Source organism: Haliotis asinina, chromosome 14 (assembly GCF_037392515.1).
Source record: "Haliotis asinina isolate JCU_RB_2024 chromosome 14, JCU_Hal_asi_v2, whole genome shotgun sequence".
Taxonomy (NCBI): domain Eukaryota; kingdom Metazoa; phylum Mollusca; class Gastropoda; order Lepetellida; family Haliotidae; genus Haliotis; species Haliotis asinina.
The window spans coordinates 51942423-51969120 of NC_090293.1; the positions used below are offsets into that span (position 1 = coordinate 51942423).

Here is a 26698-nt window from a genome sequence, read left to right on the forward strand (position 1 = left end):
CATATCAAATTGTGGACTTTACATTATCCCTATTTAATATAGCAAGTTGATCCGGATGTACCATAGCAACTAGACACCATGTACAATTACTGACAATAACTGAAATTGCTTTTGCAAAAGTATTGTTTGAGAATGACAGCACCAAAAAGGTCAGCACTCAAATTATCTAACTCCAGGTTGACCATGAAAATTACTAAACATTCACAGAAAAAATGCCAACACACAAAAATACTCATTTCATTATTTTTAATATTTTTTTCACAACTTAGTCAGTTTTACCACCAACAGAAGACATAAATTAGATTCAATCAGGGCCTATCAGTATCAGTCAGTAACAGGCCGTCAGATAGAATTTTGCAGCACTCTCAATAATAACAAAATGTCGCCATTATCACCAAGTAAATGTTGTGAGCATGTATACTTCCAACACTTGGGCTAAACATGTCTGCATTTGGAGCGACCATAGATTCATCACAGAAAGTAGAAGGCGCTAAGGCAATAACCCAAAACTCCAGCAAGAACTGACAATAGCCCGCAAGTTCATGTAAAATGCGTGCCACCCAACCAGCATTTTATGGCAACCATGGTTTCATTATGAGTAGTCAGAAACCCTAACCCTTGATGCTTCACCACTAATATCACATATACAATGAAATGTCATAAGATACAGCATAATATTTAGCAAGACAGCTCTTATACATATCAATATTGTCCACAATTCATCTCATACCAAGTCAAAATATTCCAAGAGTCAGCCAACTCGTATTGAAAAAAATATTTCATCCTTGGCATTCTAAAGTCTTTATGCCACAGGCCATATTTTGACCATGAATCATACAAAGGGGTTGGCGTACAATATGTGCATCAGTAGAATCCATATGGGAAAAGATGGTAACATGCAAAAATAATTATCAGCTGCAAAGCCAGCTTACAAATGCATACGTCACAAGGGGCAAAATGGCTCGTTCAAAAATTGTAAGTTTTCAGTACCCATGTTAAACAACCGATTCAAATTTCAACTTCTTCAAATGCTTTTTAGACTGTCATGCAAGGTGAACATTCTTCTCCCTTCATTTTTATGTAAATAAAATCCAAACATTTGAAATTCATCACGAATGGAACAGGCCATAACATTATTGAGTCCAATGATGGGATTGAAAAACACAGACCTCATCCCCGGTCCCACGCCCGTCTACTTTAGTCATCTATGGAGTGGCCTTTTGGTCTGTTACAAAGAAACATCAAATAAACTTTTCCTCCATTACTGTCAACATTACCAGCGCCAACAATCATTTGAAGTTTACACCAAGTCTAGAACGAAGCCAATAGGATGCATCACTGATATATCTCTTATTCTCCTACTAGAGTAAAAACTTGAGGCTATATGCATTAACAGAAACAGAACTCTACACAAGATAAGTAAAATCGGCTCAGCATCAAGGGTTGCAAAAATAAACCAGCTTGTCATTTCTTGGCAAATGATAAAGTTATTATTGCCATAATGTCACGAAAAAATGCATTCTTACAACAGAGGCTAAATATGAATGTGAATAGGTGGTCATTAACACCAAATGGGAACATAAATGTTTCAAGTTCCACAACGTGCAAAATGTCATACAATATTTTCAGTTATTGGAATCTATCATAACATGTCATACAGTGTATATTCAATTTTCAATTATGTTTGAAAATCAGCCTTGGATTAAAACTTCATGTAATTGATTTGCAAAAGATAACAGAAAAAAGCTGCAACAAAAACGTATGGGCATATCAGAGAAAAAGTTCCAGTTTCCATGAAGATCATTTAAGATCACATTTACAACTGATGTGCAACTGCACTTGGAAAGTTTGCTTTGATGCCTTTTCAACCAAACCAGTATTTTCTTTCTTCAGGCTGAAGATACGATACTACTTTGAACATATATATCTGCTCTTACTCACTGCCTGAGTAAATCCACTGAAATTCAAAATACTTTGGAATAAAATATTAACATTAGAATTCAATAACAAAATATTTTAATGGCACATACAAAGTTATTCCCAAAATGCACACAATACTGTTATGCACTTGTGTAACCTTTGCCACAATAAACATTGGTGTTTACCACCACAGATAATGCACAGAGACTGATCCAGCTTTTGAAGTTGAGTAAGCTTGCCTTTATGGACATGCCTGTTTGAACAAGACCTCATGTGAAAATGTTGTGTAAATTTATGTCAGGTTCACATCACTTAACCACTTCTAGCAATACATTGTACAGCAAAGGTAGCATAAACAATCACTGATGGATAGAAAAACAATGTACAATGCATGTCCTCCTTATAGGGTTCTTAATCCAAATCAATGATTCAACATTAAACAATAAATTTGACAATTCTGATATTTTTCAGTCACATTTCAGGTCACTGATCACATATATGGTGTTCAAGATAACTGCATAAAGGAGCTTTTTCACCTAACCAGTTACATAGTCCTTCAGTTAACCAGTCAATGAAGTATTTCAGTGAAAAGCCTCTCAGCAATTAGCCCGTCACATGAGGTCAAGTTTTCGCAGGCTGAAAAGGTAGAATACAGGGCATTATTTGAGGTTGTAAGGTATGCATTTTATCTTAGGTTTAAGCCTATAAGTACACCATGCAAGTAGCGGATTTGAAGCCTCTGTTGAGGGATGCAAGGAGCGGGCATGTGTCTGTCCATGTGTCCAGCTGGCTGCAGATGTTTAAGGTGTTTCTTGTTGAGCTGGCCTGATGATACACACGGCATGGGTTGCCGAACCACACTAAAGACCTGCAATGTAGCAACACACACAAAAAATAAAAATTCAAGCTAGCAGTTGTGGGACTGACTATCATTAATTCAGCTGTCTGGTTTGTCTACAATATCTGCGTAAAACCTTCAGGTGACAAGAGCACATGCATGTGGTTGACAGAAAACCAAGGCAAATCCAGGATTCATAACATTACATTATGACATTAAGAGAAGTAACTCCACAAGGGGTTCAAATGTGCCTCCTCAAGAGTGAGTGAATTTAGTTTTACGCTTCTTTTACCAATATTCCAGCAACTACATTCACGTTGAACACCAGAAATGGGCTTTACACATAGTGCCCATATTGGGAATCAAACCCAGGGGAACCCATGATGAGCGAATGCTCTTACCACGAGGTTACAGCCCTGCCTCCTAAAGAGGACTGAGCAAAGTATGTAGTACTAATGTAAAGCTTATTTGACGCATTTCATAGTTTGACATGTAGGAAAGATAAATTACAAAGGATGCTACCAGGTAGGTTAAGAATGATTCATGATTACATATTTTGTGTGTGTGTGTTTGGCATACAGCAACTCTACATCACTAACTCTCAGCATTGTGTGAATGGATGCATGTCAAGCACATCATTTCAAAAACACTGGGAAATTGAGAACTGTGGAGATTTACCTTCCGAAATCTTGTGTGGCTCTGGGTGCTGAACTGTATTATTTCTGATTGGAGCTTGGAACCCTGGGGGTGGGTTGTGTGTCTGTGGGGGCCACATGCTGGCAGCTGAGAATGACGGGAACTGTTGCACAAATGGAAGTCTGTGATTAGGGCTGGGTGTGTCTACTTCTGTCAACTGGTGGATTGATTTTAGCCAGTGGGGAGCACTTTCTGTATTACCTGAAGAGAGAAAATGTTACATGTAAAACTGCATATCTTTACATCAGGTCAAGTCTTACAACACAAAATGACACATCAACAAAAAATTCAAAGTCAATTTTAGAGGGAGTAACATGTAAAACCACTGACAAAACATTCAAAACAAAAAAAAATGGTAAATCAACACAACATTTGAATTAAAAGTATCTCTTTCCACAATACAAATGTGAAACATAGTAGGAGGAGGCAAGTAAATCAAAAGGTAATGAAAGTTGCATCTGTCATCAATGAATAGCCATAGGAATAATTGACTGTATGACTCATGGCCTATTATGTACTCAATGATGACTTCACACTGCTTTATTTAGTCGTCAGTTTTAAATTAAATTTAGAGCCCTCTTAAATCTGTTATGCTACCTCTATTTTCAAAGAACAATAGGTTTATAGTGTTTGAACACAGTCTTACTGACAGTGAACCACTGATACCATCTTGTTTTTTTTTTTATCTGACAGAACGATCTATCTATCCATAGACAGAAACTACAACAATATTAGTCCATGATGTATAATGTATTACAGCAAGTCTCCAAGCACTGTAGCTAACCTGACTGTTTATCCTATCCAATAAAAACAACCATTGCAATGCACGTCTTAGACATTACCACTTAGTGGTATCTTCTAACGAAGATAAATTACATGACTAAAGAACACAACTGTGCACCATGAGAGGGAGAGAGGTGCATGTCTCACAAAAAATGCTTCTTCCGTGTAGGTGATGGCAGAGCTACATTTCTGATCACTCAAACTATAGAAGAAACTGCAAATACGCAGTAAATGGCTTTCAAGCAGGATAACAGGTATCCATCGAAACTTGGTAACAGGAAATGAAATATGGAAAATAAATGTCATTGAGAATTTGTGTTCCAAGTTCCTAGTATGCTATTTAAACTGTCATGAGTGTGTCTTGACACTCACATCAACGGAAAACACACAGAAACACTGCCATAGTATTAAATATCTCTATTACCTCTGCTGTTTTTGAAATTTCCTCCATAATCTTGTATGCCTCATTCTACCAGACTAAAGTGATAACATTCAAACAAAGCACTCATATTACCTTCATATATATTTGACATAGGTACATTCATTCTCATATACAGACAACAAATAGATCACTGAATGAATGGGATGGACAAGTCACAGTAATAACAACATGATCAAGACAAACTGATTTGTGGAGAAAAAAAATATTACTTTCACCGACAGTGCATGCTCAAACCAAGTGAAAGAGTGAAAGTGCCCTTTGGTTGTGCTGTAACAACAGTCAATGTTTCACATAAACAGACTCATGGCACCAAACATTTCAGGTTTCCATTTTCAAGAGAACACAGCAGCACTAAGATTTCTATTATTTTGAATACTATAGCATTCCAAATCTGTCTAAATCCAACAAAAGAGTATTTGTCATAACCTCTTTTTAAAATATTGTTTTGTCTTCTTCAATTATCAGGTCTAGTACAGAGTTGTGAAAGGTGGACCCATCTTCCAGTGTTCGACAGCAGAGAAGGGCAATTGAAATTACACCATCAGCAATGTTTGTGAGTGCTTGTTAATGGCATGCATTATGCAGTGGGGAATAGAGGTTCTGACTGACAGTCAACCATCCATCATCACTTCACCTTTCTCCTGACATAACACTGGAGCAATTGACAACATTTTGTGGATGGATCAGTCACCAGATAAAGGCAGGTTGACAGCACAGTTTCAACACACACAGTAACAACTGCCATATTGACACTGCTGAACTTCTAAACTATTTTACTTGTTTATTCATGTAATGAACTAAACCTAACACTGCTACATCACTGCAGCTCACCTAACTATGTATATAAATGCTGGCTGGGTGGGAGAGAGGAGAAACAACATTAAGTTTCTATTATCAGTAGTTTCTGAGGATAAGATGTCTACAGTGTAGAAACAATTTTGAGTCGGAAGCAACGTCAAGCCAAAAATGTGGAATATCACAAAATATAAACAAGACTCCAGTCACACAATATAATCACACATTCCAAATTTTACATTTTGAGATTAATGACAGAAATCAAGGATAAATAACTTTCTCCGTTGCAGCACATACAAAATCACATATATATCTCCACAAGAAAGTAGGTACTTGTAATTGTTAGCAGCAAGTGTGGGACAATTTGACCTGATTTAAAAAATTCTGCAAAAAAAAAACAACTACAGACACTGGACCTGCAGTGCATCACAACAGCTCTTATGACCTTTAGCCAAGAGGCTGGAAAGTCACTTTACACAGCCAAGCATTGCATTTACTGTTATCCAATATTTCAGAAGTATACACAGAAAGCAGAGGTCAATCAGGAATGCAAGTAGGAATCAGTCCTGGAAATCAACAGTCTAAATATGGCCAAACTACAAGTACTACAATCACTTTTGATTATTCGAACATATACTGCAACTATAAACTTGAGAAATTATCTAAACAAACTAACAGTGAGTAGATAAAGCAAATGGATTTGAAAGGATGCCTTTTCAATATGATGACTGCATACTGCTTTGATGACCCATTCAGCTAACAGTTATAGACAATCCTTTTTAAAGATTAGAATATTGTCACACTTGTGTTAGCATGTTACTAGGTGTTTGAAACCAAACCCAGAACTTCTCAAAAGCCAATCAATTTTAGCAACATGGAGGGGGAGCATTGCCAGCCTACATATGGAATCCATATTATAATAAAGCAAACAAATGGCAGACGTTCTACAGAGAGTATCAGTAGCATATGGTGGTGGAGATGACGATGATGATGATGATGATGTCAATGAGATGAACACAGGCTGATGCATATGCAACAAGACATACCATCTTGAATATTCCCTGAAGATAATATAGCAGGGTCATAAGTCAGCCAAGGGCTATCTGACTCTTGTGGTGTGCAGGAATTTGGCCAACCTACGGTAACAGAAATTATGTAAACACAAATAATCTCTAATAAGAGCCTACAAGGTTGTTTTACATCATGTCTGAAACAGTGTCACAAGCAATGCAAATTGTTTCATAATTGTTGGGCTCCTAGGGTCAACAAGCAAGCAGGTGACTTGAAAATTAATACAAAGCTAAAGACAATTAAAAAGGAGCTTGCGAATGAACAACAGGGTACAACTGAATGAAGAGTACAACAAATACACAAACACTGAATAACACATCAATCAAATATTGCTGGTGTTTCTGCACCTGCAGCAAGAAGGCTGCAGCAGCGATACAGGCTGGAACATTCACTTTCAGTACTGGCATTACACTGCTTTGATTGCACATTGAATGCAACACAGCGAAAGCAGCACTAACATAGTGCAAATAATAATGGCTGCACTTCCCAACTAAGCTGTTCTGTACTCAGCATAGGCATTAGGTATACGCATATATTTGTAAGAGATAGAGAATTAGTTTTTCAGCACCCTTTTCAAATTTTAGAGGCAGCACAGTGCTCATTTATATTATCAGTTATCATGGAAACATCTTGAAAGCAATCTGTAACAATCAGTAGCACAGGTCTGAAGCAATCTGAAAGTGATCTGTTTCAAAGGAATCACAATTTAGTCAAGAAATACTTTAATGATAAAATAAATGAACAGAATTCATTTCATCATACTGACGCTAAAAACATTTACTAGTAAAAGCCTCTGACTTTTTCTTTTAGTTACTAATTACTCCCACCTTCAGGGTCCTAAATAGTTCCCATCTAAGTTTATTATGTGCCTGTTCAGTCAACTCACTTTTGTGAGAATTTGGAGTTTGTTGTGTTCTTTGCTGTGTGTTGCTACTTGTCTGTGGAAGAGCACCAAAGCTGATGTTGATATTTGGCAACAGTGATCGTAATTGATTCTGCATGTCCTCCATCTTGAACACATCTGCTTGTTGTTGTTGCTGCAACATTAACCACAATAAAAATAAGCAACAAAGACAGTCTGCAAACTTTTCTCGAACAAGATGACCACAGCACAAGTTTACACATGGTTACTGGTACGTTTTCTGCAAAGAGTGAACCTGATAGTAAAGTAAATACTCCAGGGAAAAAAACTGTATACTGATTAGTTTTGTCATTCAAAGGTGAGACCACTTGCAATGAACTTCACAAGATATATTTTAGGCCAGAGGTTGATGGTAAAATCAGTCCTTTTTGACCATTCATTTTATTGGTAACAGCTGCTGGTCAATGAATGGAAATAAAATATTGGTGCTAAAGATTTGGGTAAGAACTGGCCTCCAGTTGAGAGATAACTAACTGGACTGGGTGCTAAGGCTTTCTGCCTTGGCTGATGCATGTCATGTATCCCAACTGTTAAGATCAATGCCAACTGTGGATTATCCTGTTCAGACATACTTATAAACAGATAGCCTCCACACAGGTGAAATATTGCGGTAACTGCCTTTAACAAACATTCATCCATCAAAACAACCAAAAATGGCATGTCAGTAACATGCAAGACTGAACAAATCACCTGAGTTTGCATGTGAGTATGTTCTGCAGACATCGCACTACGCCCTGGCAGAGGCCGATCTGGCAAGGAGTTGTGAAATGGGGAGTTCTGTTGTTGTTGCTGTTGGGGATGTTGTTGGGGATGTTGTTGTGGATGATGCTGTTGTTGTTGTTGCATATGACTGAAACTTTGCTGAGAGTAGCTAGGCAAGAATTCCATCATCTTGTGATTCGTCATATCTGAAAACACACCTGGTCAATGCCAATCTCATGAAAGACTATTAACAATCAATCTGAGCATGAAATAAAACTACCCTATCAGATAATGGAAAACATAAGGAATACAACAAAACAAATTATAAAATCAGCACACCCTTGAATCAGCACACACACCGATGAATGAGGTTGGTTCATCATGAACTGAGCATAATAAGCTCTATGGGCTATCAAAATCCTCAAAAAGCTTACATCAGTGTTCTGCAATGCGTCACTACTACTTTCAAGAGAACGTGCAAATTTGGTATGTTTTTCCAGATGGGCCAATACAATATTACATTGTATTCATACAGTCAATTGTTGAAATACATCTACATCTGTTCATCAACATCAACAATAACATACTATGGCAAAGACAGATTGTAAACATCATAAATGAGGACAATAGCTATGAACAATTCTTGGTAAAGGCTAGCACATTGTCACCTACATCAAAAAGAAATCCTTTGATTCATGAAGTACTTTGAGCCTACCTTGTCTGAAGAACGGCATCTGTTGTCTGTGTTGAAAGTGTTGTTGTTGCTGCAGCTGTTGTTGCTGCTGCTGTATGTGACTGAGAGAGAAACCAGGGGGTAGACTCCGTGGTTGAGGGGGGTGGACAGGAGGCATGACCCCTCCCTGCAGACCTACTGACCGACTACTTCCACTGTGGTGGTGGTGCTGCTGCATATTTGTGTAATGGTGTGTTGTTGTGGCTGCTGTGCCTTGGAGACCATTCTCTTTCTCTATCAGATCAGCCAAACCTTTGAAAGACTCATCGCAGGGATCAAAACCTATTGAAACATGAAATTCATAAAATGTCCTCGTAAGAAAACTGTTCATTATAATTCTTGTATTTTCACCAATTCATTTTTGCCTTTTACTGTGAATCCATAGTATTGAGCAATCAGTTCCAAGTGAAATGCTCAGTTCAGTGTCCTGAGGAGAATTGGAAATGAGAATGCTAACACATGATGTTTAAAACAGCTAATGCTACAAGGAAGGAATTAAGAAAAAAAGATTCAACAAATTGTGAGTGAGAGAGTATGGTTTTACAAAGCTCATTAGAATGTTCCCGCAATATGTTGGTGACACACTAAAAGAACCACACCACGGTCTTCGTTATGCACAGCCAACACTTCAACCACTAAGCTACCCCACCACCCCACAAATCAAGAGAAAGTAACATCTGTTTCATTCATAAACTGTAACTTCCCATCACAGTGTTTTGGAACAAACATGCTTTCACTGAATCACAGCATCAGAGTAGTAACAATTAACCCACAGATTATATTGAAAACAAGCCATCATTCTTTCTAACCATCAGAAATCAATATTTTTTCATTGAAGGAGGTCTTGTCCATCAGAATCATTTATGAATTTTAGTCAGAACCTAATTTGGTTAGAAGTAAGACAACAAGCATAGAAACAAGGTATAACTCAAAGAACACAGCACATATTCACCTAAATCATCATCTTGAATGTCTTTGCTATTACTGTAAGATGTGTAGCTGGAGGAGGATGATGACTGCCACTCTGAGCTGCTGGACACAGGCAGAGGTTCAACAGGCTGAGCTGGCGGTGGCGTCACAGACGCTGGGACATCTGCAGCAGAAATTCTAAGTCAAAGGGATGTAAGTAAAGAGAGGTAATCATACCACAACCACCAAAATCACATCATGAGAGGGAGGGATGGTACATCACACACAGTTAGCATGGAAGTAAACACCTTAGAATTCTTTATCAAAGTGAAACAGTACCTGTAGCATTCTGTGGTAAAACTTGAGGCTTGACCAGCTTGTTGCATGGATAAGCTGTGCCATTACCTCCAGCACTGTAGTATGAAAGACCGTTGGCACTGTTCTCAAACATAACAGGTTTCCTGTTAGAGCCAATAGGGGCCACAGGTTGAGACTGAGGGGGTGGTGTAGATTGGGTTCTGGGCATAGGGAATGAGGGTTGAGAGGGGGAGGACTGTGAGGGCAGGGTTTGGCGAGGCCGGGGCACTGTGGATGCATTGTTCTGAGAAATAGTGGGTGGAGCCTGTTCTCTGTCAATAGGTGTGTCTGTCAGTTCTTGGGGCCTGTCTGGTGAATGGGAGCTGTAACAAATTACACCCTTCATTAAAACTTGCTTGTGATCAATTCTGAAAACAATCATCTTACTATTATGACACATTTCCTCTATGTCCTACATCCTCATGCGACATTAAAATATGCCAAATGTGACGTAAAATCAAATTAACTCCAGTAATTTTACAACTTTTTCTGATACAAGAATCCTTGACAAAACGTCTGGAACTTGCCCTACTGAAATATGAGCACTGATCTGCGCAATTGGGAACTGATGACATGTGTCAACAAAGTCAGCAACCCGATCCTGTTAGTCGCCTCTTACAACATGCATAGTCGACTTTTCTGGCAAGATGGGTTGCTGAAGGTCTATTCTTCCCTGGACGTTCACGGGTATGTTAAGTATGTAACTTAAAGGTCACATGCAACGTAAAACACAACTTTGCAGATTCTGGTACCTTTCGGTATGCACTTACCGAAACAAATAATAAAAAATGCCAATTCAACCTATAAGGTTGAAAAAAACGCGATGAAAAAAAAGCCAGCGAAATCGGAGTTCAAACATTTCACTAAATTCCCCCCAGCGCTGGGGGGAAAACTGGTTTCAACAGCTGCGCTGCGTCCATAACGCATGCGCAGTGAATAGGTTCACGGAGCTTGAAATAGTATGCATGCCCAGCGTCTGAGGTCATGAGCAGTAGTCTAATTTTGGTTGTGTACACAAACAAGTAAATGATCTACTCGTTACGTAAAACTTGTTGATTGTGGTAAGCAGTCTCTGTCACAGAGAAAGCTCAGTGTCTGGTTTATTCACACCTATATGTCTGTCTGCCTGTCTGCTAAACACAATATGCAATACACAGCGTCAATCATTGACCATGTGCAATTTGAACTTAACACCTATCAGACTATACGACATAAAGAAAATAAGATTTATGACTCATGCACCCCGAGTCCCGTGTCTGCAACATTATGTAATTAGGCATGTGTGATACACATGACATGTTTTTATGTCTGTGGGTTGCAAACAAACTACATTCATCTTTTTCGGATGAGTGGATATGACGGAAACTGGTGCAAACTCTTATCAGTTTCAAGTCCTGCTTTGTACTTGGACGAATGACAGATTCCAGCCCCGCAGTAGTTTACCATCTCTACTGACATGACTTTTGATTGGATCGAATGCTAATTCAGAGAACATGTATTTTCCAAACCCAACATCTCTATATACATTCTTCATGGATAACGACTTCTTTTCGTGTATATGATTTTGTTTAACAACAGTATATGAATCCATACTGAAACGACGCATCAAGTACACAAAAAGAAGTTGTTATCCATAAAGAATCTTACTTTCTTGTGACTGGCTATACTTCTAAAATGCCCATCAAACAGATCATCTTTCTGTACACACAATGAACCCTCAGCATATCAGCAAATGAACCAGCCAATCGGAAGCCGTCGTTACACTTGAGTGCATATCCACCCGCTATGACTGGGTTCGGTCTCCCGAGGGCTTCATTTCGGGGGAAGTAAGCCCAAGTACAAAATATTGCACTTTTGAATCGCGATTGTACGCTTATAATTTTGTTTATTTGTTTTTTTAAAAGCAGCAATGTATATTATATGTCATGAATAAGTGATAAATGTGTTTTAATTATGTTTGAATGTTTGGTTGCATGTGACGTTTAAGTACAGCATGTTCCAGGGTAATTAGCCAAATCCAGCCAATTAGTGGGAGCCAGTGGTATAGCTAATATAAGTACCAAACGTATGCAATATTCTGCCCAGAAAAAGGAAGCTAATGAGTCCACTGTTGGAGCAGAAGATCATTTACACAAATAATAAGCTTAAATAAGCATAAATAAGCATTTATCATTAAAAACTGTGTTCCACAGGAGTTATTGCTTGTGTGAGATCAGAAGATATCTCCTAGGAGATTTTTCACAATGTCCTGACAATGCTATGACCTCATGAATTCGATGACGTCACAATGCTATGACATCAGTGCATTTGAAGTCTGATGGCAGTGCTGTGTTCTGGGATGTACATTCTACACTGAAACTAATGAAGAATGATTTTGGATGATAAACAGAATCGTACCCTCATGTCTACTGATATCAATTACATCAACACTCATTGATAAAGGTAAAAATATCCTCAGCAAGCTTTACAAATTACGTTATCAAGTCATGTTAATATCTTTGATATCAGTAGACACTTAAGTGAGATTCTCTATATCTTTTCATTGATGTTTGTCAACTCACTTTATCCGTGTTTCATTGTCTGTATTGGTATTCCTTTTACGGCCATTACCGACCGCCTTGCTGTGATTAGGAGGTGTGTTTGATCTATTACTATGATTGACTGTACTGTGAGATGGACGATTGCCATTGGGAATCCGTTCCCCTTTGTCCTGCCCCTGTAACGAAGGCCACGCCTCTTTGCTAGTGTTTGTTGGGTGGGGTTGCACTGTGGAAGGGCTAGGCTGAGACTTGGGCGGAGTCTCGACTGCAGGCTCTGGGGGATTTGGTTGGGGGATGTTCACCTGATCAGCAACAGGGGAACTAGATTTCTTTCTACAAAGAGAATTGCATACAGTGAGTGAATACATTTTGCAAGATCAGCAACTTTTGGGCAGAATGTTCAGCATGATTAACAAATGTTTGCAAAATCCCTTTCACAGGACCATACTTTCATAGGGATATCTATTGTAATCAGTGACATAATTCAAACTGAAACACTGTCAACACTTACTTAGGTAGTAATTGATGATTTTGCTGACATACTACATACAAAAGATATACTGATCAAAAGTGTCAGTCTCCATGAATATTTGGGATAATGTTTTATGAGACTGTGTTCAGTCTTTACAAGAAGATCACCCAAATTATTTATGACAACTTCTGTGAATATCATAAAGTGAATGGACAAAACCTTCCCAAAATGTAATCCCTCCTTGTCGGGTAAACAGTGGCATACCTTGATTTCTTGTTATTTGTTGTATGATTGTTGGCTGTATTTTGACTGTTGAGGAACTGTTCTAGCAGTTTTTGCTCATACTCTTGATGCTTACTGAAACGAGAAACAAATCCATCTTCTGTCACAAATGAAACCCATCAGAAAAATAAAGCTTCTTATGACCATATCCATGCACTGCAGACCTTCACACAGACTACTAACATAATGAGGGTACAACATAGTGGTGATGGTTAACAATACCTATGATGATTGTGTACCCATCACTGCCCAACTTTTCCAACATTTTCACATTTACATCCTAACAATTCTCTATGCCAACCCATGCTAATTTGCTATGCATCACAAAGCTTCATTGTGGAAATGAATACAATGTCATCCATTATTCTATGTCATATAAACTACAGGCTGCTTTCACTAGTTTCACTTAAGTTTGCTGGATTGAAATGTCTTCCAATTTTATAACAAATCAGGCCCTGCTCGGAATCAGAGATTGTTGGTCTTCACGAATGAATGCTTAGTCTAAATGCCAAAGTTTCAGGACCAGCACCACAGGACAGTGGTTATCTTAAAAGCACACCTCCACATAAGAGGTACTTAAAGCAAAATGTTACAAAAATGGAGCTATCAGAGAGCCAGACATGGGATCAATTTGTTTACACCTGACTTGGAAGAGGATTGACACAATCTTGGCAATGCTTCCTTAAATCAATTTGTAAAAGTTATGTAAACATACAAAACAACTGTCCAGAAGGGATTCGAGATAACAAATGAGCCCCAGCAATCTATGCAGCTTGTAAGAGGCAAACAATGACGTAGTTGGTTACATGTCACTGAGGGCTGTTGACAAGGATCACTGCTCACAATTTCAATCACTGACTTATCTGATCCAGAATTTTTCTTTTAACCTATCCTAAGCAGTCACCTTAACATGAATGAGCATGCAGGAATTGTCATTAAATAACAAAGAGTAAATAATGACACAGATTTAGAGATGGTGAAGTTCTTGTCAGTCCGGACATACCCCATTTGCATCTCTTCTTTGGTGAAGCTGGCTGCTTCCTCTCCCAGTTCATGTAAGTACATACAGTCCTGGAAATGTCATCATCTTCCTCAATATTTTCATTCAGAATTGTTTCAGAAAAGCAACATTCTTTCCTCAGCACACACCCATATAATGTCACATAGGAAAGTCATCAAAACTTATTGTGACATAAAAATAGTACAAACATAGTGTTAGCTAAAAGTGAAGCTTAGATGAAAAGCAAAACATTTCCAGATCTTCAGAGGACAGTGTTAACTTGAGAAATTTTGTGAACTTTTCTCCTAACCACTTTACTGTTCTACTAAAAAAGCACATAAAAAACTGATGTTTCATTTCAGCATATACTTACAGATTTCTGACACTGTGAGCCCCGTAGAAAGTGACTGCAGTACTTTGTAGTACCAAGGGAGGCTTTTAGTGTCCTCCCGTCTATGTGGACATTGTTTACAGCTAGGATAGCTCTGAGAGCATCATCTGACCGAGTGTAAGTTACATATGCACTTGCACTAGGACCCTGAAACAATTACAAACTTACATTAGTACGAATATTCACGCTATTATCATGTTGACTATGAACATATTGCAGCTTCCTCCAACACGCTTAGATCATACAACAAGGAAACCAAATTGTGCATCATCTACAGCGAGGTCATAATGTGAAATCACCAAACAATAATATAGTAACACCCCATGGAAGTTACTGCAAAGTTTCCTTCATCAAGAACATCATGCAACATGTTGAAGGATTTCATTCCAAAGAGCAAGAGATATAAGGAAAATGAGGATCAAGATAAGGTAACTTTGAATGGTAACCATGGTTGCCAGTTGCCTCTGGATATAGAAAACACATGATCTAGGATCTGTCTTGAATGATTAAAAAGAATAAAAAAACTGCAACAGAAGATGTCAGGATGAGAAATTACAGACGAACACGATGGGTGGATCCAGATGGAGAATGATCATCCCCCCAACCTATGGACTTACTGTTTCATGTGGACCCCATCCCTTCTTCAAAATTCTACGTCAAAATTCACCGCTGTATATAGATACTACACTATATAGGTGGATCATGAACACAGTTTAAACTCTTGCAAAAATAACAATACATTACATCCAAGAACTGTCAAAGAATCCATCTAACATGTTGTTTTGAATATTCTTGATATGCATGAACATTGCTCCCCTCAAACATATGTTGTACTAAAACACACACCAGGCCCCAGTTTCTCGAAACAAACTGAAGTCTGAGTTTTGACTGAAGTTTGAGTTTTTACTCAAAACTGAGTATCAAACTCAAACACAGTAGACAATTTGAGTTTGGCGGATAGATTACATAAGTTTGTATGGGCTTTCTTATTTTAAAAATACATTTAGGTTAATATTCAGCTGTTTCATTTTGTCAAATTCAGTTTGAAATTTGAGCAAAAACTTCAGTTGGTTTCAAGAAATCGGGCCCAGTTTCTCAGCAAAATGTAGCAGTGGTACTCACATGGACTTGAGCACCTGCGTATGTAGTGCTCTGATTGATCACAACTTTATGGATTTTCCCGAACTTGCCAAAATACTCATGTTTCTTCAGGACATCTGCCTCAGCGAGTCGCTGGGACAGTCCTACCACGAACACCAAGTTCTTCTGAACCACCCTGGAGACAGAGAGGACACTGCGTCAAGAAACAACATTAGTTGAAATGGGTTTTCTTTGGCCTAGTTTACATAGAGTTTGTTGACTGGTATCAAATGTAAGGAATAGCTAACTTCTAATGATCAACAGTTCTTAGTACCCATGATGTAGTTAGTCCAGCAATGTCTGAAGTGGAAGAAATAAGATCTCGGACAATGTCATCGTTTTTCATTTACTACATTTGATATCTGATACACTTGAAAAAGAAACATCCTCTACAAAACAAACTATATAAGAATTGACTTCACTCATACCTGACATTTGCTAGATGTTTTCTATTTTCTGCAGCTTTCTGTTTTCTCTGAAGGTCTTTCTGGCGCCTCTCTTTCTTAATTCTTGATAACCTGTAATTGACAAAAGAATGAGAAACAACAAAACATAACAACCTGAGGTAATTGTTTTAGTCTTTAAACACAATGGCAATATCAGAAGAATAACATGTGAAATTATACATACTCATCTTCTGTGAGAGGTTTGAACTCTGCTGGGTCTTCTGGGTATTGCTGAAGAAATAAGATAAAAAGCATAAACTTCTATGAGGAAGTTTGGTTAGATACTGCAATAACATTTATAGGCTTACGTATACCGGGAAACTTTCGAGGTTAGGAACGCAGCCTCGAAAATATCATAGCCATGAACTTTTCTGAAGTTCAAATCTTTGGATTAGATTTCGTGTCGATACGTTTTTCAAATGCCCAAACTTCGAAATTTAAATCACCTTGAAAGCTCTGGGGATCTCAAACCTCGAATATTTCCTGGCATATGGTATATATAAGACAGCCATTTCACTGAAAAGCCAGACAATCAAGCAACCACTGCTGCTGTCTTATCTGATTCTGTACAGACAACAAGTATGTCTGTAAAAGGGTACAAACAGGCAATGGCACCATCTCCTCCCATACAACTCGATCTTGAAGTTGAGTTTCTGCTGACATCCATTATCTTCAGCATTTTCAGCTAACTTGACTGGATTAATTTTGTCGGATACTCTAAAATCATTTAAGAGATGACTGCATTGTGCAGCAGATCTCACCTTTCTGCAAGCTGGACACAACCCATTCTCATCTGTCCTTATTCTGTGCCAACAGAATCTGCATATCTAAAACAAATGGAACGTGTCAAAATGAAATCTCAAAAAGTAAGCATTCATGTCTATGTCTCCCATTAAGAACAAAAACAACAAAAACATAATTTTCTGAATAAAATTGATACTTTATACCAATCCTGACTAAAGCTATCATGCTTATCTCCTCTCTCTATCTGAATGATAAAGGAACACTTGCAATCCCTTGAAGTTCCCTTCTTGAAGCAGACATACAACCATATCCTCCCTTTAACACCTGGCGCCCTTATCGGTCACATGACCAGCCAGGCTTGTTACTCTCAACGAAATGTCTGAGATAAATGTATCTTCAACCTGCCATAAGCAGGACACTTGGGAGGGCTTGACGTTACAAGCCAGGATAAGTATAAAATATCTATTTTATTCAAAAATTACATATTTTTCCTTATCCTGACTCATGCTATTAGTATCATTCTTACAGAATCCGATGTAAACTGGTGGGTCTGGCCATGTTTGGATTCACTGACTGTCTTTAAGTACATCCTGTTCCCCTAGCAATTGTAACAGCACTAGATTGATCTTGTTCTTCCAATAGCAATCCATAACTCAGGGGGTCCACAACGTGTCAGACTTCTCTTCTTCTGCTAGTCTCCTGCTAGTATCTAATAAAACGTTATGGCAAGATTTCCCATCAAGACTCTTCTCATGTACAAGTATCTTCTTTACAAATACAGGGTCATAATAACTCATGCTAGCCTGTTTGATATGTGCGGATGGACTCTCAACCACTATACTCCTCAGAGTGTTGGTCTCTTTAAGTCACGTGATAAAGGGTGAGGTCTCCTCAGCGCCTTTGTGGAACTGTTAGTTGTTGTGCTTCAACAAGTGGCCCAAACTGGTAAATGCCCCTGACATCTTCGTTGGTTATGTATCTTAGGTAGCGGTTGGCTAACACCATGTCTGGTTTACAAAAGCAGCCCTTCATTACAGTCGTGAGCCAAGCATTTGCCATGTAGACGCTAGAGTACCGACTTTGTGTGGATTTGAGGCTTGCGGAGGTTCAAGTCCTGCTGCTTTGTAGGTCCTAAACGTAACGGCTTTCATCCCTACTGAGATAGTTGTTCATGAGATTTCTGCAGGAGTCTCAGGAGATAAGGGAATGAATGGGTGCTTGAATTTACATCTCCTGGTTTTAGTTCCTAGGTGATATAATTTTCAAAGCTCTGACAGGGCATGAAGATGAACCCTGTATATCTTCTTGCCCAAGGACTGTTGAAAATGCCGGGATATGGAATTGTCTGTCTGGTTGACCTGGCAGTTCTTACGATATTCCAATCCGCACATACGTATGTACAGAGGGACGGATGTGGCCTAATACTACATACACTGCTTCACACTAAATGTGCAGCAGGGGATAATAAGAAATAGTGTTTTCTGTGTCAATACTTCAAAAGATGTCCATTCTAGTGGCTCACTGGTGAGATGTTGTAAGGCAACATTCAAACACAAGCTGGAGCCTTAAACTTTTGTTGTTGGTCTCCCAACTTGAATGAGCTGTCGTCATCCCTGTTTTCATGGTAATAGCTGTGTTGAGAGCAACCAAGTGAGTTGATAACATACAGCCTTCAGTCTCTGCTAGTTTGTTGTAAATGACAAAAAATAATCTGTCACCTGAGGGTGTGAGGCATCTGATGGTGCAAAGCCTTCTCTGTTTTGCATCCGTTTCAAATTGCTTCCATTTGCCATCATATACGGTGTATGTGTATCTGCATAGGGCCAAAGTTACAGCCTTTGCCGCTTAAGCAAGCATTGATACGATCCAAATGTGAAGTTGGAACGATTACGGATTCCCATGAGCTTGTTCGGTGTACAAATGGACAAGAAGATTCCTCCATTCTGGTAGGTTTGGTGATGAGTTTCCTACTTCATCTAGGAGTGATGTAAACTATTCCCTTGCTGGCCAATAGGACACGACCAAAGTCAGTTGCAGCATCCTCCATCTGAATTGACAGATCTCGTGATGAAATTGAACCCCGTCCAAAAAGATTACCACTCCATCATTATCCAATAAGGAATAGAAAAGTATCTCTCTATTTGAAGAGTCACTTGTATCTGTCTCGTGAATGCTATTGTCAATGTCCCGTAGGAGGGTTTCTCCAAAAGTCATCCTTATGCCTGCCTGCAGATCCTGCACTCAGGGCTACAGTCATCACAGATGACTCATCTCCTTTCTTCTGCAAATGGGTTTAGGAGGATCATCAAATATGTCCTGAGGTATGATCCCCTTGTTGAAGGTCCTTGAAGATGAGCTGGAGTGCAACTTCAACGAAGACCTGGATGTTGATGACTTCACCCTTGTCAAAGTAGATGACTTCACCTTCTTAGTCTTAGTCCAAAGATGACCTCTTCTTAGACTTCTTACCTCTGTTACATCTAGAATCTGCCCCATGGTACGTTCGGTGATTCACTAAAAACATTAATATCAGCAGCAGTAAGTAACAGATGGTTACTAGTGCTACCAGACAATTTACCAGGCATAAACTGAGAGTGCCTTCTAATTTTGCAAGTAAATATAAAACCAAATTCTGTTTCAAACAAATTCTTAAAGAGTTGACTGCGAAACGCTTGTAGAACAAACTGTAGTGAAAGATGGACTCAGCAAATGCAGGTCAGCCACAGACAACCGGTACCTACAACGGGAGCACGATTTCATCAAAAGAAAACAAATTTCAAGTAATGAAGAACATGTCCAACAACGTAAAATATCTGTAAATTTATTAATAATTTTAGGACACCATGATCATAAACACAGACTAAAAGCTGTATACAACAAAATTTAGTCTCAGGACAGAAATAGAAAAGGATATGTTCCATATAGGGACTCCAAAGTGCCTCCAACAGGTCAGCAGGGCAATGGAGTCGAGAGTGACAAGTATGGTCAGTCATGTGACCGATAAGGACGCCAAGGGATAAAGGGAGGCTACTTGTGGTTAGTGTAATTATACGCATTTTTCAAGAAGGGAACTTCAAAGGGATTTCAAATGTTCCACTATTATTCCCACAGAGGGAGGAGATACGCATAATAGCATAAGTAAGGATAAGGAAAAATAAAGTTGTTTCTTTTACTGTTCAGTATATGTACACAATCATGCTTCACTGACCATACACATTCACTGTTGACAGTGTCTGCGCAATGGCAGTAACTTCCAGAAGTAACTATTATGACAAATGACACAAGATGAAATATTCAGTCTGGTGTATTGTGCAAATGCTGTTTAGCTTCTTATACCCCACTTTTCGTCCATGGGATAAGACAGTTCACTTTTAATGAAAAAATTATAATGATGTTAAGCACTTTTAAAGACACCAAATCATCAGAGGGCACATTGAAATATTAAACCAGATTGAGTAACTTCACCAAATATCAGTTTACTGTAAGCATGATATCATATCGGGATGATTTGGCTGAACCTTAACATAAACAACTTGTGACTTACTTGGTATCCACAAGTGCAGGGAAAGAAATTCACATCATCTATTTCCAACAACTCCATGCATAGTGGACACTGAAATCAAGGATTAACCACATAATATGAAATATAATATATAAGGATCTGTACCAACACTCTGTACTGCACAAATAAAACTGTTGTTTCCCTATATGAACTTCATTTACTTTGTTATCCATTACAACTTAGAAAAGCTACTACATAGTGAGAGAGTGAGTACGCTTCACGGGATACCAAAAATGGGCTTAACACACTCTGTCCATTAACTACAAATAGAAATCATAGAGTTCTTCTATTTAATATTTCTGTACAAAAGTGCTGTTGCAAACAGAAATAAAATTGTATTTAAATCTAGAGTTTATGTAGTTGATATGTGAAAGTGTGAAATATCTCTTAGACCAAGTTCAGTATAGCTACAGTCTCATTGGTAGGGGGCGATAAGTGCAGAAATGAACAATGCAACAAATGTCATATTTGGGATTTCACTTTCTTAGTGAAGTACAAATTCTAGTACTTTTTTCGGTTGAGTCCCATCCGGGATTCGAACCCGCACCCTCAGAGTCAGGCACCTAATCGCCAGCACACAAAGTCAGCCGCCTAGCCCGCTCAGCCACCGCGACTTCCACAAAAATGAAAGTCGGACAACTGGTAGTCTAGACTGCGTACTTTGTGTACCCCTCTGATGAGTGTAAATTGGCACGGCTCCCACGGCCGAAAGCTATGATTACACGATACCATTTAGAAAGTGGTCAAATGCACTAAGAAAGTGAAATCCCAAATATGACATATGTTGCATTTGACCACTTTCTAAATGACCATTCTAAGATTAACATCAGCTTCATTAATAAAGGCAGCTGATGCGAAAAATAATAACAATAAAACTGAAATAATGAAGCAGAGCTCAAGACAAGCCTTTTGCAATATGGGTATTTTAACCATAGTGTCTGTAATAAGCGGATAATACTGATGATCTTTTTTTTCACAACAGGGGTATTTTCTATGCTAATAAATTTTTTGAAAATGTTGAAAAAGACACTTCAGCCATTCATATGGTCATTGTTTGAAAAGAAATAGAAAAGAAAAGAAAGGTGAAGTCTGAACAATAAAAGCTGATCTTTTCAAAATGAGTGTTTCAAACATCACTAGTTGCATTTGCAGAAATATTTCTTTCTGTAATTCACAAAGTGTACAGTTACTGAATTCATTTGATAATCTACCCATTTAGCTACTTTCTGTTATGTATTCATTTTTCGGTGGTAAATCATGATGCACAAGTCAATATTTAACACGAGCGTTTCTGTAATTTCCTTTGCATATCTAGGATGTTTCAGACATATGTTAGTGCATATTTTGGAAATATCAATGCTTATTTTACACAGAGAAGCAGCTAATCTAGACTTCTGATTAAGGATGTAGCAACTTCCATGAAGTCTCACTATCACTTTAAACATGAAAATATGAAACAGGTAGGAGAGGTCTCCAACGGTGTGTCTGGACAGGTGTCACAGACAGTGTCGGGCTGGGGAATAGAAATATCAGCTGAGATAAGAAAATCATTTTGGGGAATGAAACTGGGGAAGTAAACAGCATGTCATAACAATTTACAAATCCAATCCAATCCTGTTGATAATCGGGTGGTCATGCCACATATAGTATGTATTTTGAAACATTTAATACGATGGCTGATTTAAGCTTTTCTATGGGTATCATACTCTTTCACATCATAACAAACGTTTTAAAAAAAAGATACGTAAGATGTTAATCAATAGATGAGATACATTTAACACACACGAGAAAGCATAAAAATATCTTTGAAATGACTCCTCATGTCTGAAAGGAGCACATGCATTTCATGGCAAGCGAATCCATCGTCCAAATCAGTCCACAAATCATATCGCATTCATCATACCTTCCTGAGTAACCTAATTGTCAACTATAGTCTGATCTACTGTTTTCAGCAGCTATTCAAATGATCGTTTTAGCCAATTTTGCAAGCAAACATGCTTTTCTTGACATCCTATTGCGCACCCCACTGAACACTCAGGTAGGTTGATGTCAGTTACTTAAACATATGCTATTTGCAACTGTGTAATTGTGAGCAACAGCCTCATAATGCTTTTCTCATTCCTCCAGTACTTTAAGCCTAAGCAACGTGTACTGAGAGGCAGATGATGATTTAAAAACAAATGAAGATGACACACAAAAACATAAGCCTCCCTTCCAGGTACTAGTGTGCCATTATCTTGCACATCACTGTAATAATTTAAAGTAAGTAAAAACTTAAACTAAAGTCATACAATTGAATGTGCATCATCCACAAGGCATCAAGTGTAGTCTGTGAAACATAACCAGCAGGGCTTCTTATTGTACTGATCTTAGATCGATAATCAGAAACTAAATGTCAATCAATTACTGCTAACTATCAGAGAAGTAACTTTGACCCAAATTAGTCTGAATTTACACATCTCATATCACAGGTGAATGGTCACATATTTATGCATAGATTGAAACAAAACAGTCTTGAACATTAATTAGTGAGTGAGAGTGAATTTGAGTTTACACTGCTTTCAGCAATATTCCAGGAATATCATGGTGACTAATACCAGAAATGGGAATCAAACCTTGGTCTTCAGCGCAACAAGGGAACATTTAACCACCAGGCTACCCAACCATCCAAACATAAATCGGAAGAAGTCTATGCATAAAGACCAACCTTTGTCTTCTGTGTGTGTAAATCAAAACTGTTTTTCAACTCTATGTACAAAATTATCAGTGACAATTTTCACATTGATAATCATTCATAAATTTTCCAATCAAGAATTACATTGACGTTTTAGCCAGCCTTAGAAAATAACATGTTAATGCAGTAAAACCTCACCTCAACTTGCTCTTCTCCGGCCATTGTCAGTTAAAAATCACAGCTTGTAGATACCACTGGTATGAAATCTGAGAACAGAATTGTCAGGTAATAGGACACCTGTAAACACAGTCTAATATTCAATGAAAACCTACAACATAAACGTGGGAATTAGTCCAGGATAAGAAATGATGGAGACGTTTAACCACAAGGAAAGTTTCTCATCATCAACAAGGAAATATTTAATCGTGGCTGGTTTCACTTTTATCAAGTGTTTCTAATTTTTAGACAACTTCTATGTTCAGGACAGATCATGACTTGGTTTCAGTCACACATAGCTAATAGGTTTCTGTATATATAACTGAAAATGATAAGTGACTCATGGTACTTTTTTGTCAAACTTGCTGACACCAAAATAGCCCTTCACATAGTACCTATGTGGGATGTGAAAATCAGGTCTTCGACAAACGCTTTCACCACAAGGTTATCCCACGATCTCTATGAGAGAGATGTGATGGGTTAGAACTGTTCAGCAAACCATGCTTGTCATCAGAGGCGACTCATGGGATCAGGTGGTTAGGCTGGCTGACTATGTTGATGTCATCACATCCCAGTTGCTAAAGTCAAAGATCATGATGTTGATCACTGTATTGTCTGTGTATTTGTTTACAGACTGCTGCCATGTAGATGGAATATTGCTAGTGCGGCAGCATTAAACAAACAACCAATCAACCAAGTCTGAACAGAACACTAGATTTCAAACATGCATGTGTCGTGCTAGGCTCCTGGTAGTGAATGAGGCACCACACAGTGACGTATGTCATCAGCGATGCTTGAGAGCATGCAACTTGCTGTTTATGTGTAGAGTGATCAGCTTGCACCATTAATGCAAGGTTCTTGTTTATTACAAGTGACTAGACATAAGTATTTTACTTTAAGGATATAAGTGAGTATAGGTTTCCATCACACTCAGCAATATTCCAGCTATATGGCTGTGGTCTGTAAATAATAAAACCTGGACCTGCCAATGCAGTGATCACCAGCATGAGTATTCTTCTGCACAATTGGGAACTGATGACACCAAAGTCACACACACCTCACCACACAATCCCTTAAGTCCCGTCCCCTTTATGACAAGTATGGGCTACTGAACACAAATATTCTACCACAGATCTTCTTGAGTCTTTCAAGAAAGTAATAACTGATGAGCCAATTATGCTTGAAGATAGCTGTAAGACTAAGAGTTCCACCCACACCCTCCACCCCACCCCACTTAGAAAGCAAAATAATAAACCAATGAACTTATTGCAGTGTTGGAATATTACACCATAGAAGGTGGAAATATACTATGTCAAAAGAGGGGGTATGGGGAGATCTCCAAAGATAGCTAAAGGTTTGGCAGGTGCTGTTACACATTGAAAGGAAATCCATCAAAGGAATTCTGTGCTTGATTTGGGAGCTGGGACTCCCACATTAGTTTGAATAATTGGGAACATGCGTGTGTAAGCGATGATGAATACAGAAGTAATTTTTAAGAACAGGAAGGTGGGTTTGAAACAAATGGGAAATAAATGTATCCAAGTCTGACACAAAAACATTGTCAATCCACAAGCAAAGTGTACATATTTTCTTACATCTGTCAAGTATACAATCAACATGCCATGAGAATGACATTGACAAGACTGACCACAAGGTCTATACTGCAAATCAGAAGACATACACAGAACTGTAACTGTACTGCTGAAATATTACAATGGCATACGTCATAAATTTCGCAAAATGCACTGTAATGCTGCTATATAACAGGTTTTCACTCTTTTCACTATAGCTACCTCTTAAGATTGATACTTTTTCACAATGAAATAAACAAGATTGAATATGTCTTTAAAACTCACATTTGTAATAAAAATTTATAAAAAGAATTACTCTTCGGTGAACAAGGAAAACACTTCCACAAAATAGTTAAACTGTTATAAAATGCTTTAACAAGTCATAGCAGATGTAAGCAACAGTTAACATATACTGGTCAACTCATAAGACACATGATTGTTTTTCATGTCTTCTTGTTGGGTTCCTATCGCAAATAGTAAAGAAATGGAAAGTTGATACAATAGAACACAAAAAGTCTGACATAGAGTTTACCACAAAAACCTGCTGCTTCCTGTCTTTTAAGATACTACCTTCCATAAGCACTGCAACTTAAGATTAGCATATTGTAATATTGACAAACTGCAAAACACTGAGAATATTTACTCCTCATTTCATACCAAAAACTACATGTGTCATGACAACCCATAGCAATAATACCATGCAGAAAATTGGTACAACATACACATGATACATTGTCAGTGCTTGCAATCATATTACCTCTGTTCCAGTCAAGAATACAACTAGCCATACTTCAAAGATTGTCAATATGGAACCAATCTGGGAAGAGTGCACAGCATATTTCCAGATGTGGAAAGTCACAGCATTTCCAACTCTCAGCCAATGATACACATTCAGTAAGTATCATTATGCCTTGCATAAAGTAAGTCCATATGTTTAACAAAAACATCAAGTGAAAAATGTTACAGAATGTTATGAAGACGTTTAACACTTCAGCAGGCAGACTGCAACAACTCACGCATCTGTCAACAGTGGCAACGCCTTCATTTCTAAGGTTTAAAAAATGGAACACAATTTCAATAAAATAGTATTTGCTCAACTCTCTGATATTCGAAAACATTTAGGCAAATACTGAAATGTTTACAAATGGAACATTTGACGGCTGGCAACTTTCCAATATATAATGATGGAAAGACTTCCAGTTATTTGACCTATCCAATTTCGACTTCGACGGATACCCAAGGACGTTTGATTTATCTTGCGCCACGTTCCTCGTGGATATAAAAGACATATCACATATTCATACTGTATCTGAACCAGTATTGTTCTTATCCTTTTACTTTTAACGAACTATGCTCAATACAACATGACTTACGCCTCTAAAATATCTCCGATTCCTACCGGGTTCTGACTACTAGACACAAATTGTTCGTGTGCGCAATCTTTTGCGCAGGCTGCCCGGATGTCTCGCGTGTTGAAAGATTTTCTCGCGTT

General features: G+C 38.2%; 1 protein-coding gene across 8 annotated transcripts; it reads right to left on the reverse strand.

The window, feature by feature from the left end:
- Positions 1-231: 231 nt before the first annotated feature.
- On the reverse strand, positions 232-26668 carry LOC137262227 (CCR4-NOT transcription complex subunit 4-like). 8 transcript variants are annotated; one of them, XM_067800027.1, is made up of 19 exons: positions 26580-26668; positions 23618-23685; positions 20728-20796; positions 17201-17266; positions 16624-16670; positions 16422-16511; positions 15976-16129; positions 14836-15000; positions 14466-14533; positions 13445-13537; positions 12730-13041; positions 10151-10491; positions 9855-9995; positions 8885-9184; positions 8158-8375; positions 7432-7582; positions 6521-6610; positions 3437-3655; positions 232-2788 (listed from the first exon to the last, which is right to left on the reverse strand). In XM_067800027.1, exons 2-19 carry the CDS (start codon positions 23639-23641, stop codon positions 2781-2783), a joined length of 2556 nt encoding a protein of 851 aa, XP_067656128.1. In that variant the 5' UTR covers positions 23642-23685; positions 26580-26668; the 3' UTR covers positions 232-2780. The 8 variants fall into 8 exon arrangements, with proteins under 8 accessions (XP_067656128.1, XP_067656127.1, XP_067656126.1 ...); XM_067800026.1 differs by having other exon boundaries at positions 8158-8387; XM_067800025.1 differs by having other exon boundaries at positions 15976-16147; positions 26580-26653.
- Positions 26669-26698: the final 30 nt, after the last annotated feature.

Bases quoted from the DNA above. Each gene is read 5' to 3' on its own strand.
- LOC137262227 (XM_067800024.1), bottom strand. From the start codon at position 23,641: ATGGCCGGAGAAGAGCAAGTTGAG. The intron at 10,492-12,729 runs GTGAGTTGACAA...AATTTGTTACAG, and splicing joins GACAATGAAACACGGATAAA to CTCCCATTCACCAGACAGGC. The intron at 9,185-9,854 runs GTGAATATGTGC...ATGTTTCAATAG, and splicing joins CATTCAAGATGATGATTTAG to GTTTTGATCCCTGCGATGAG.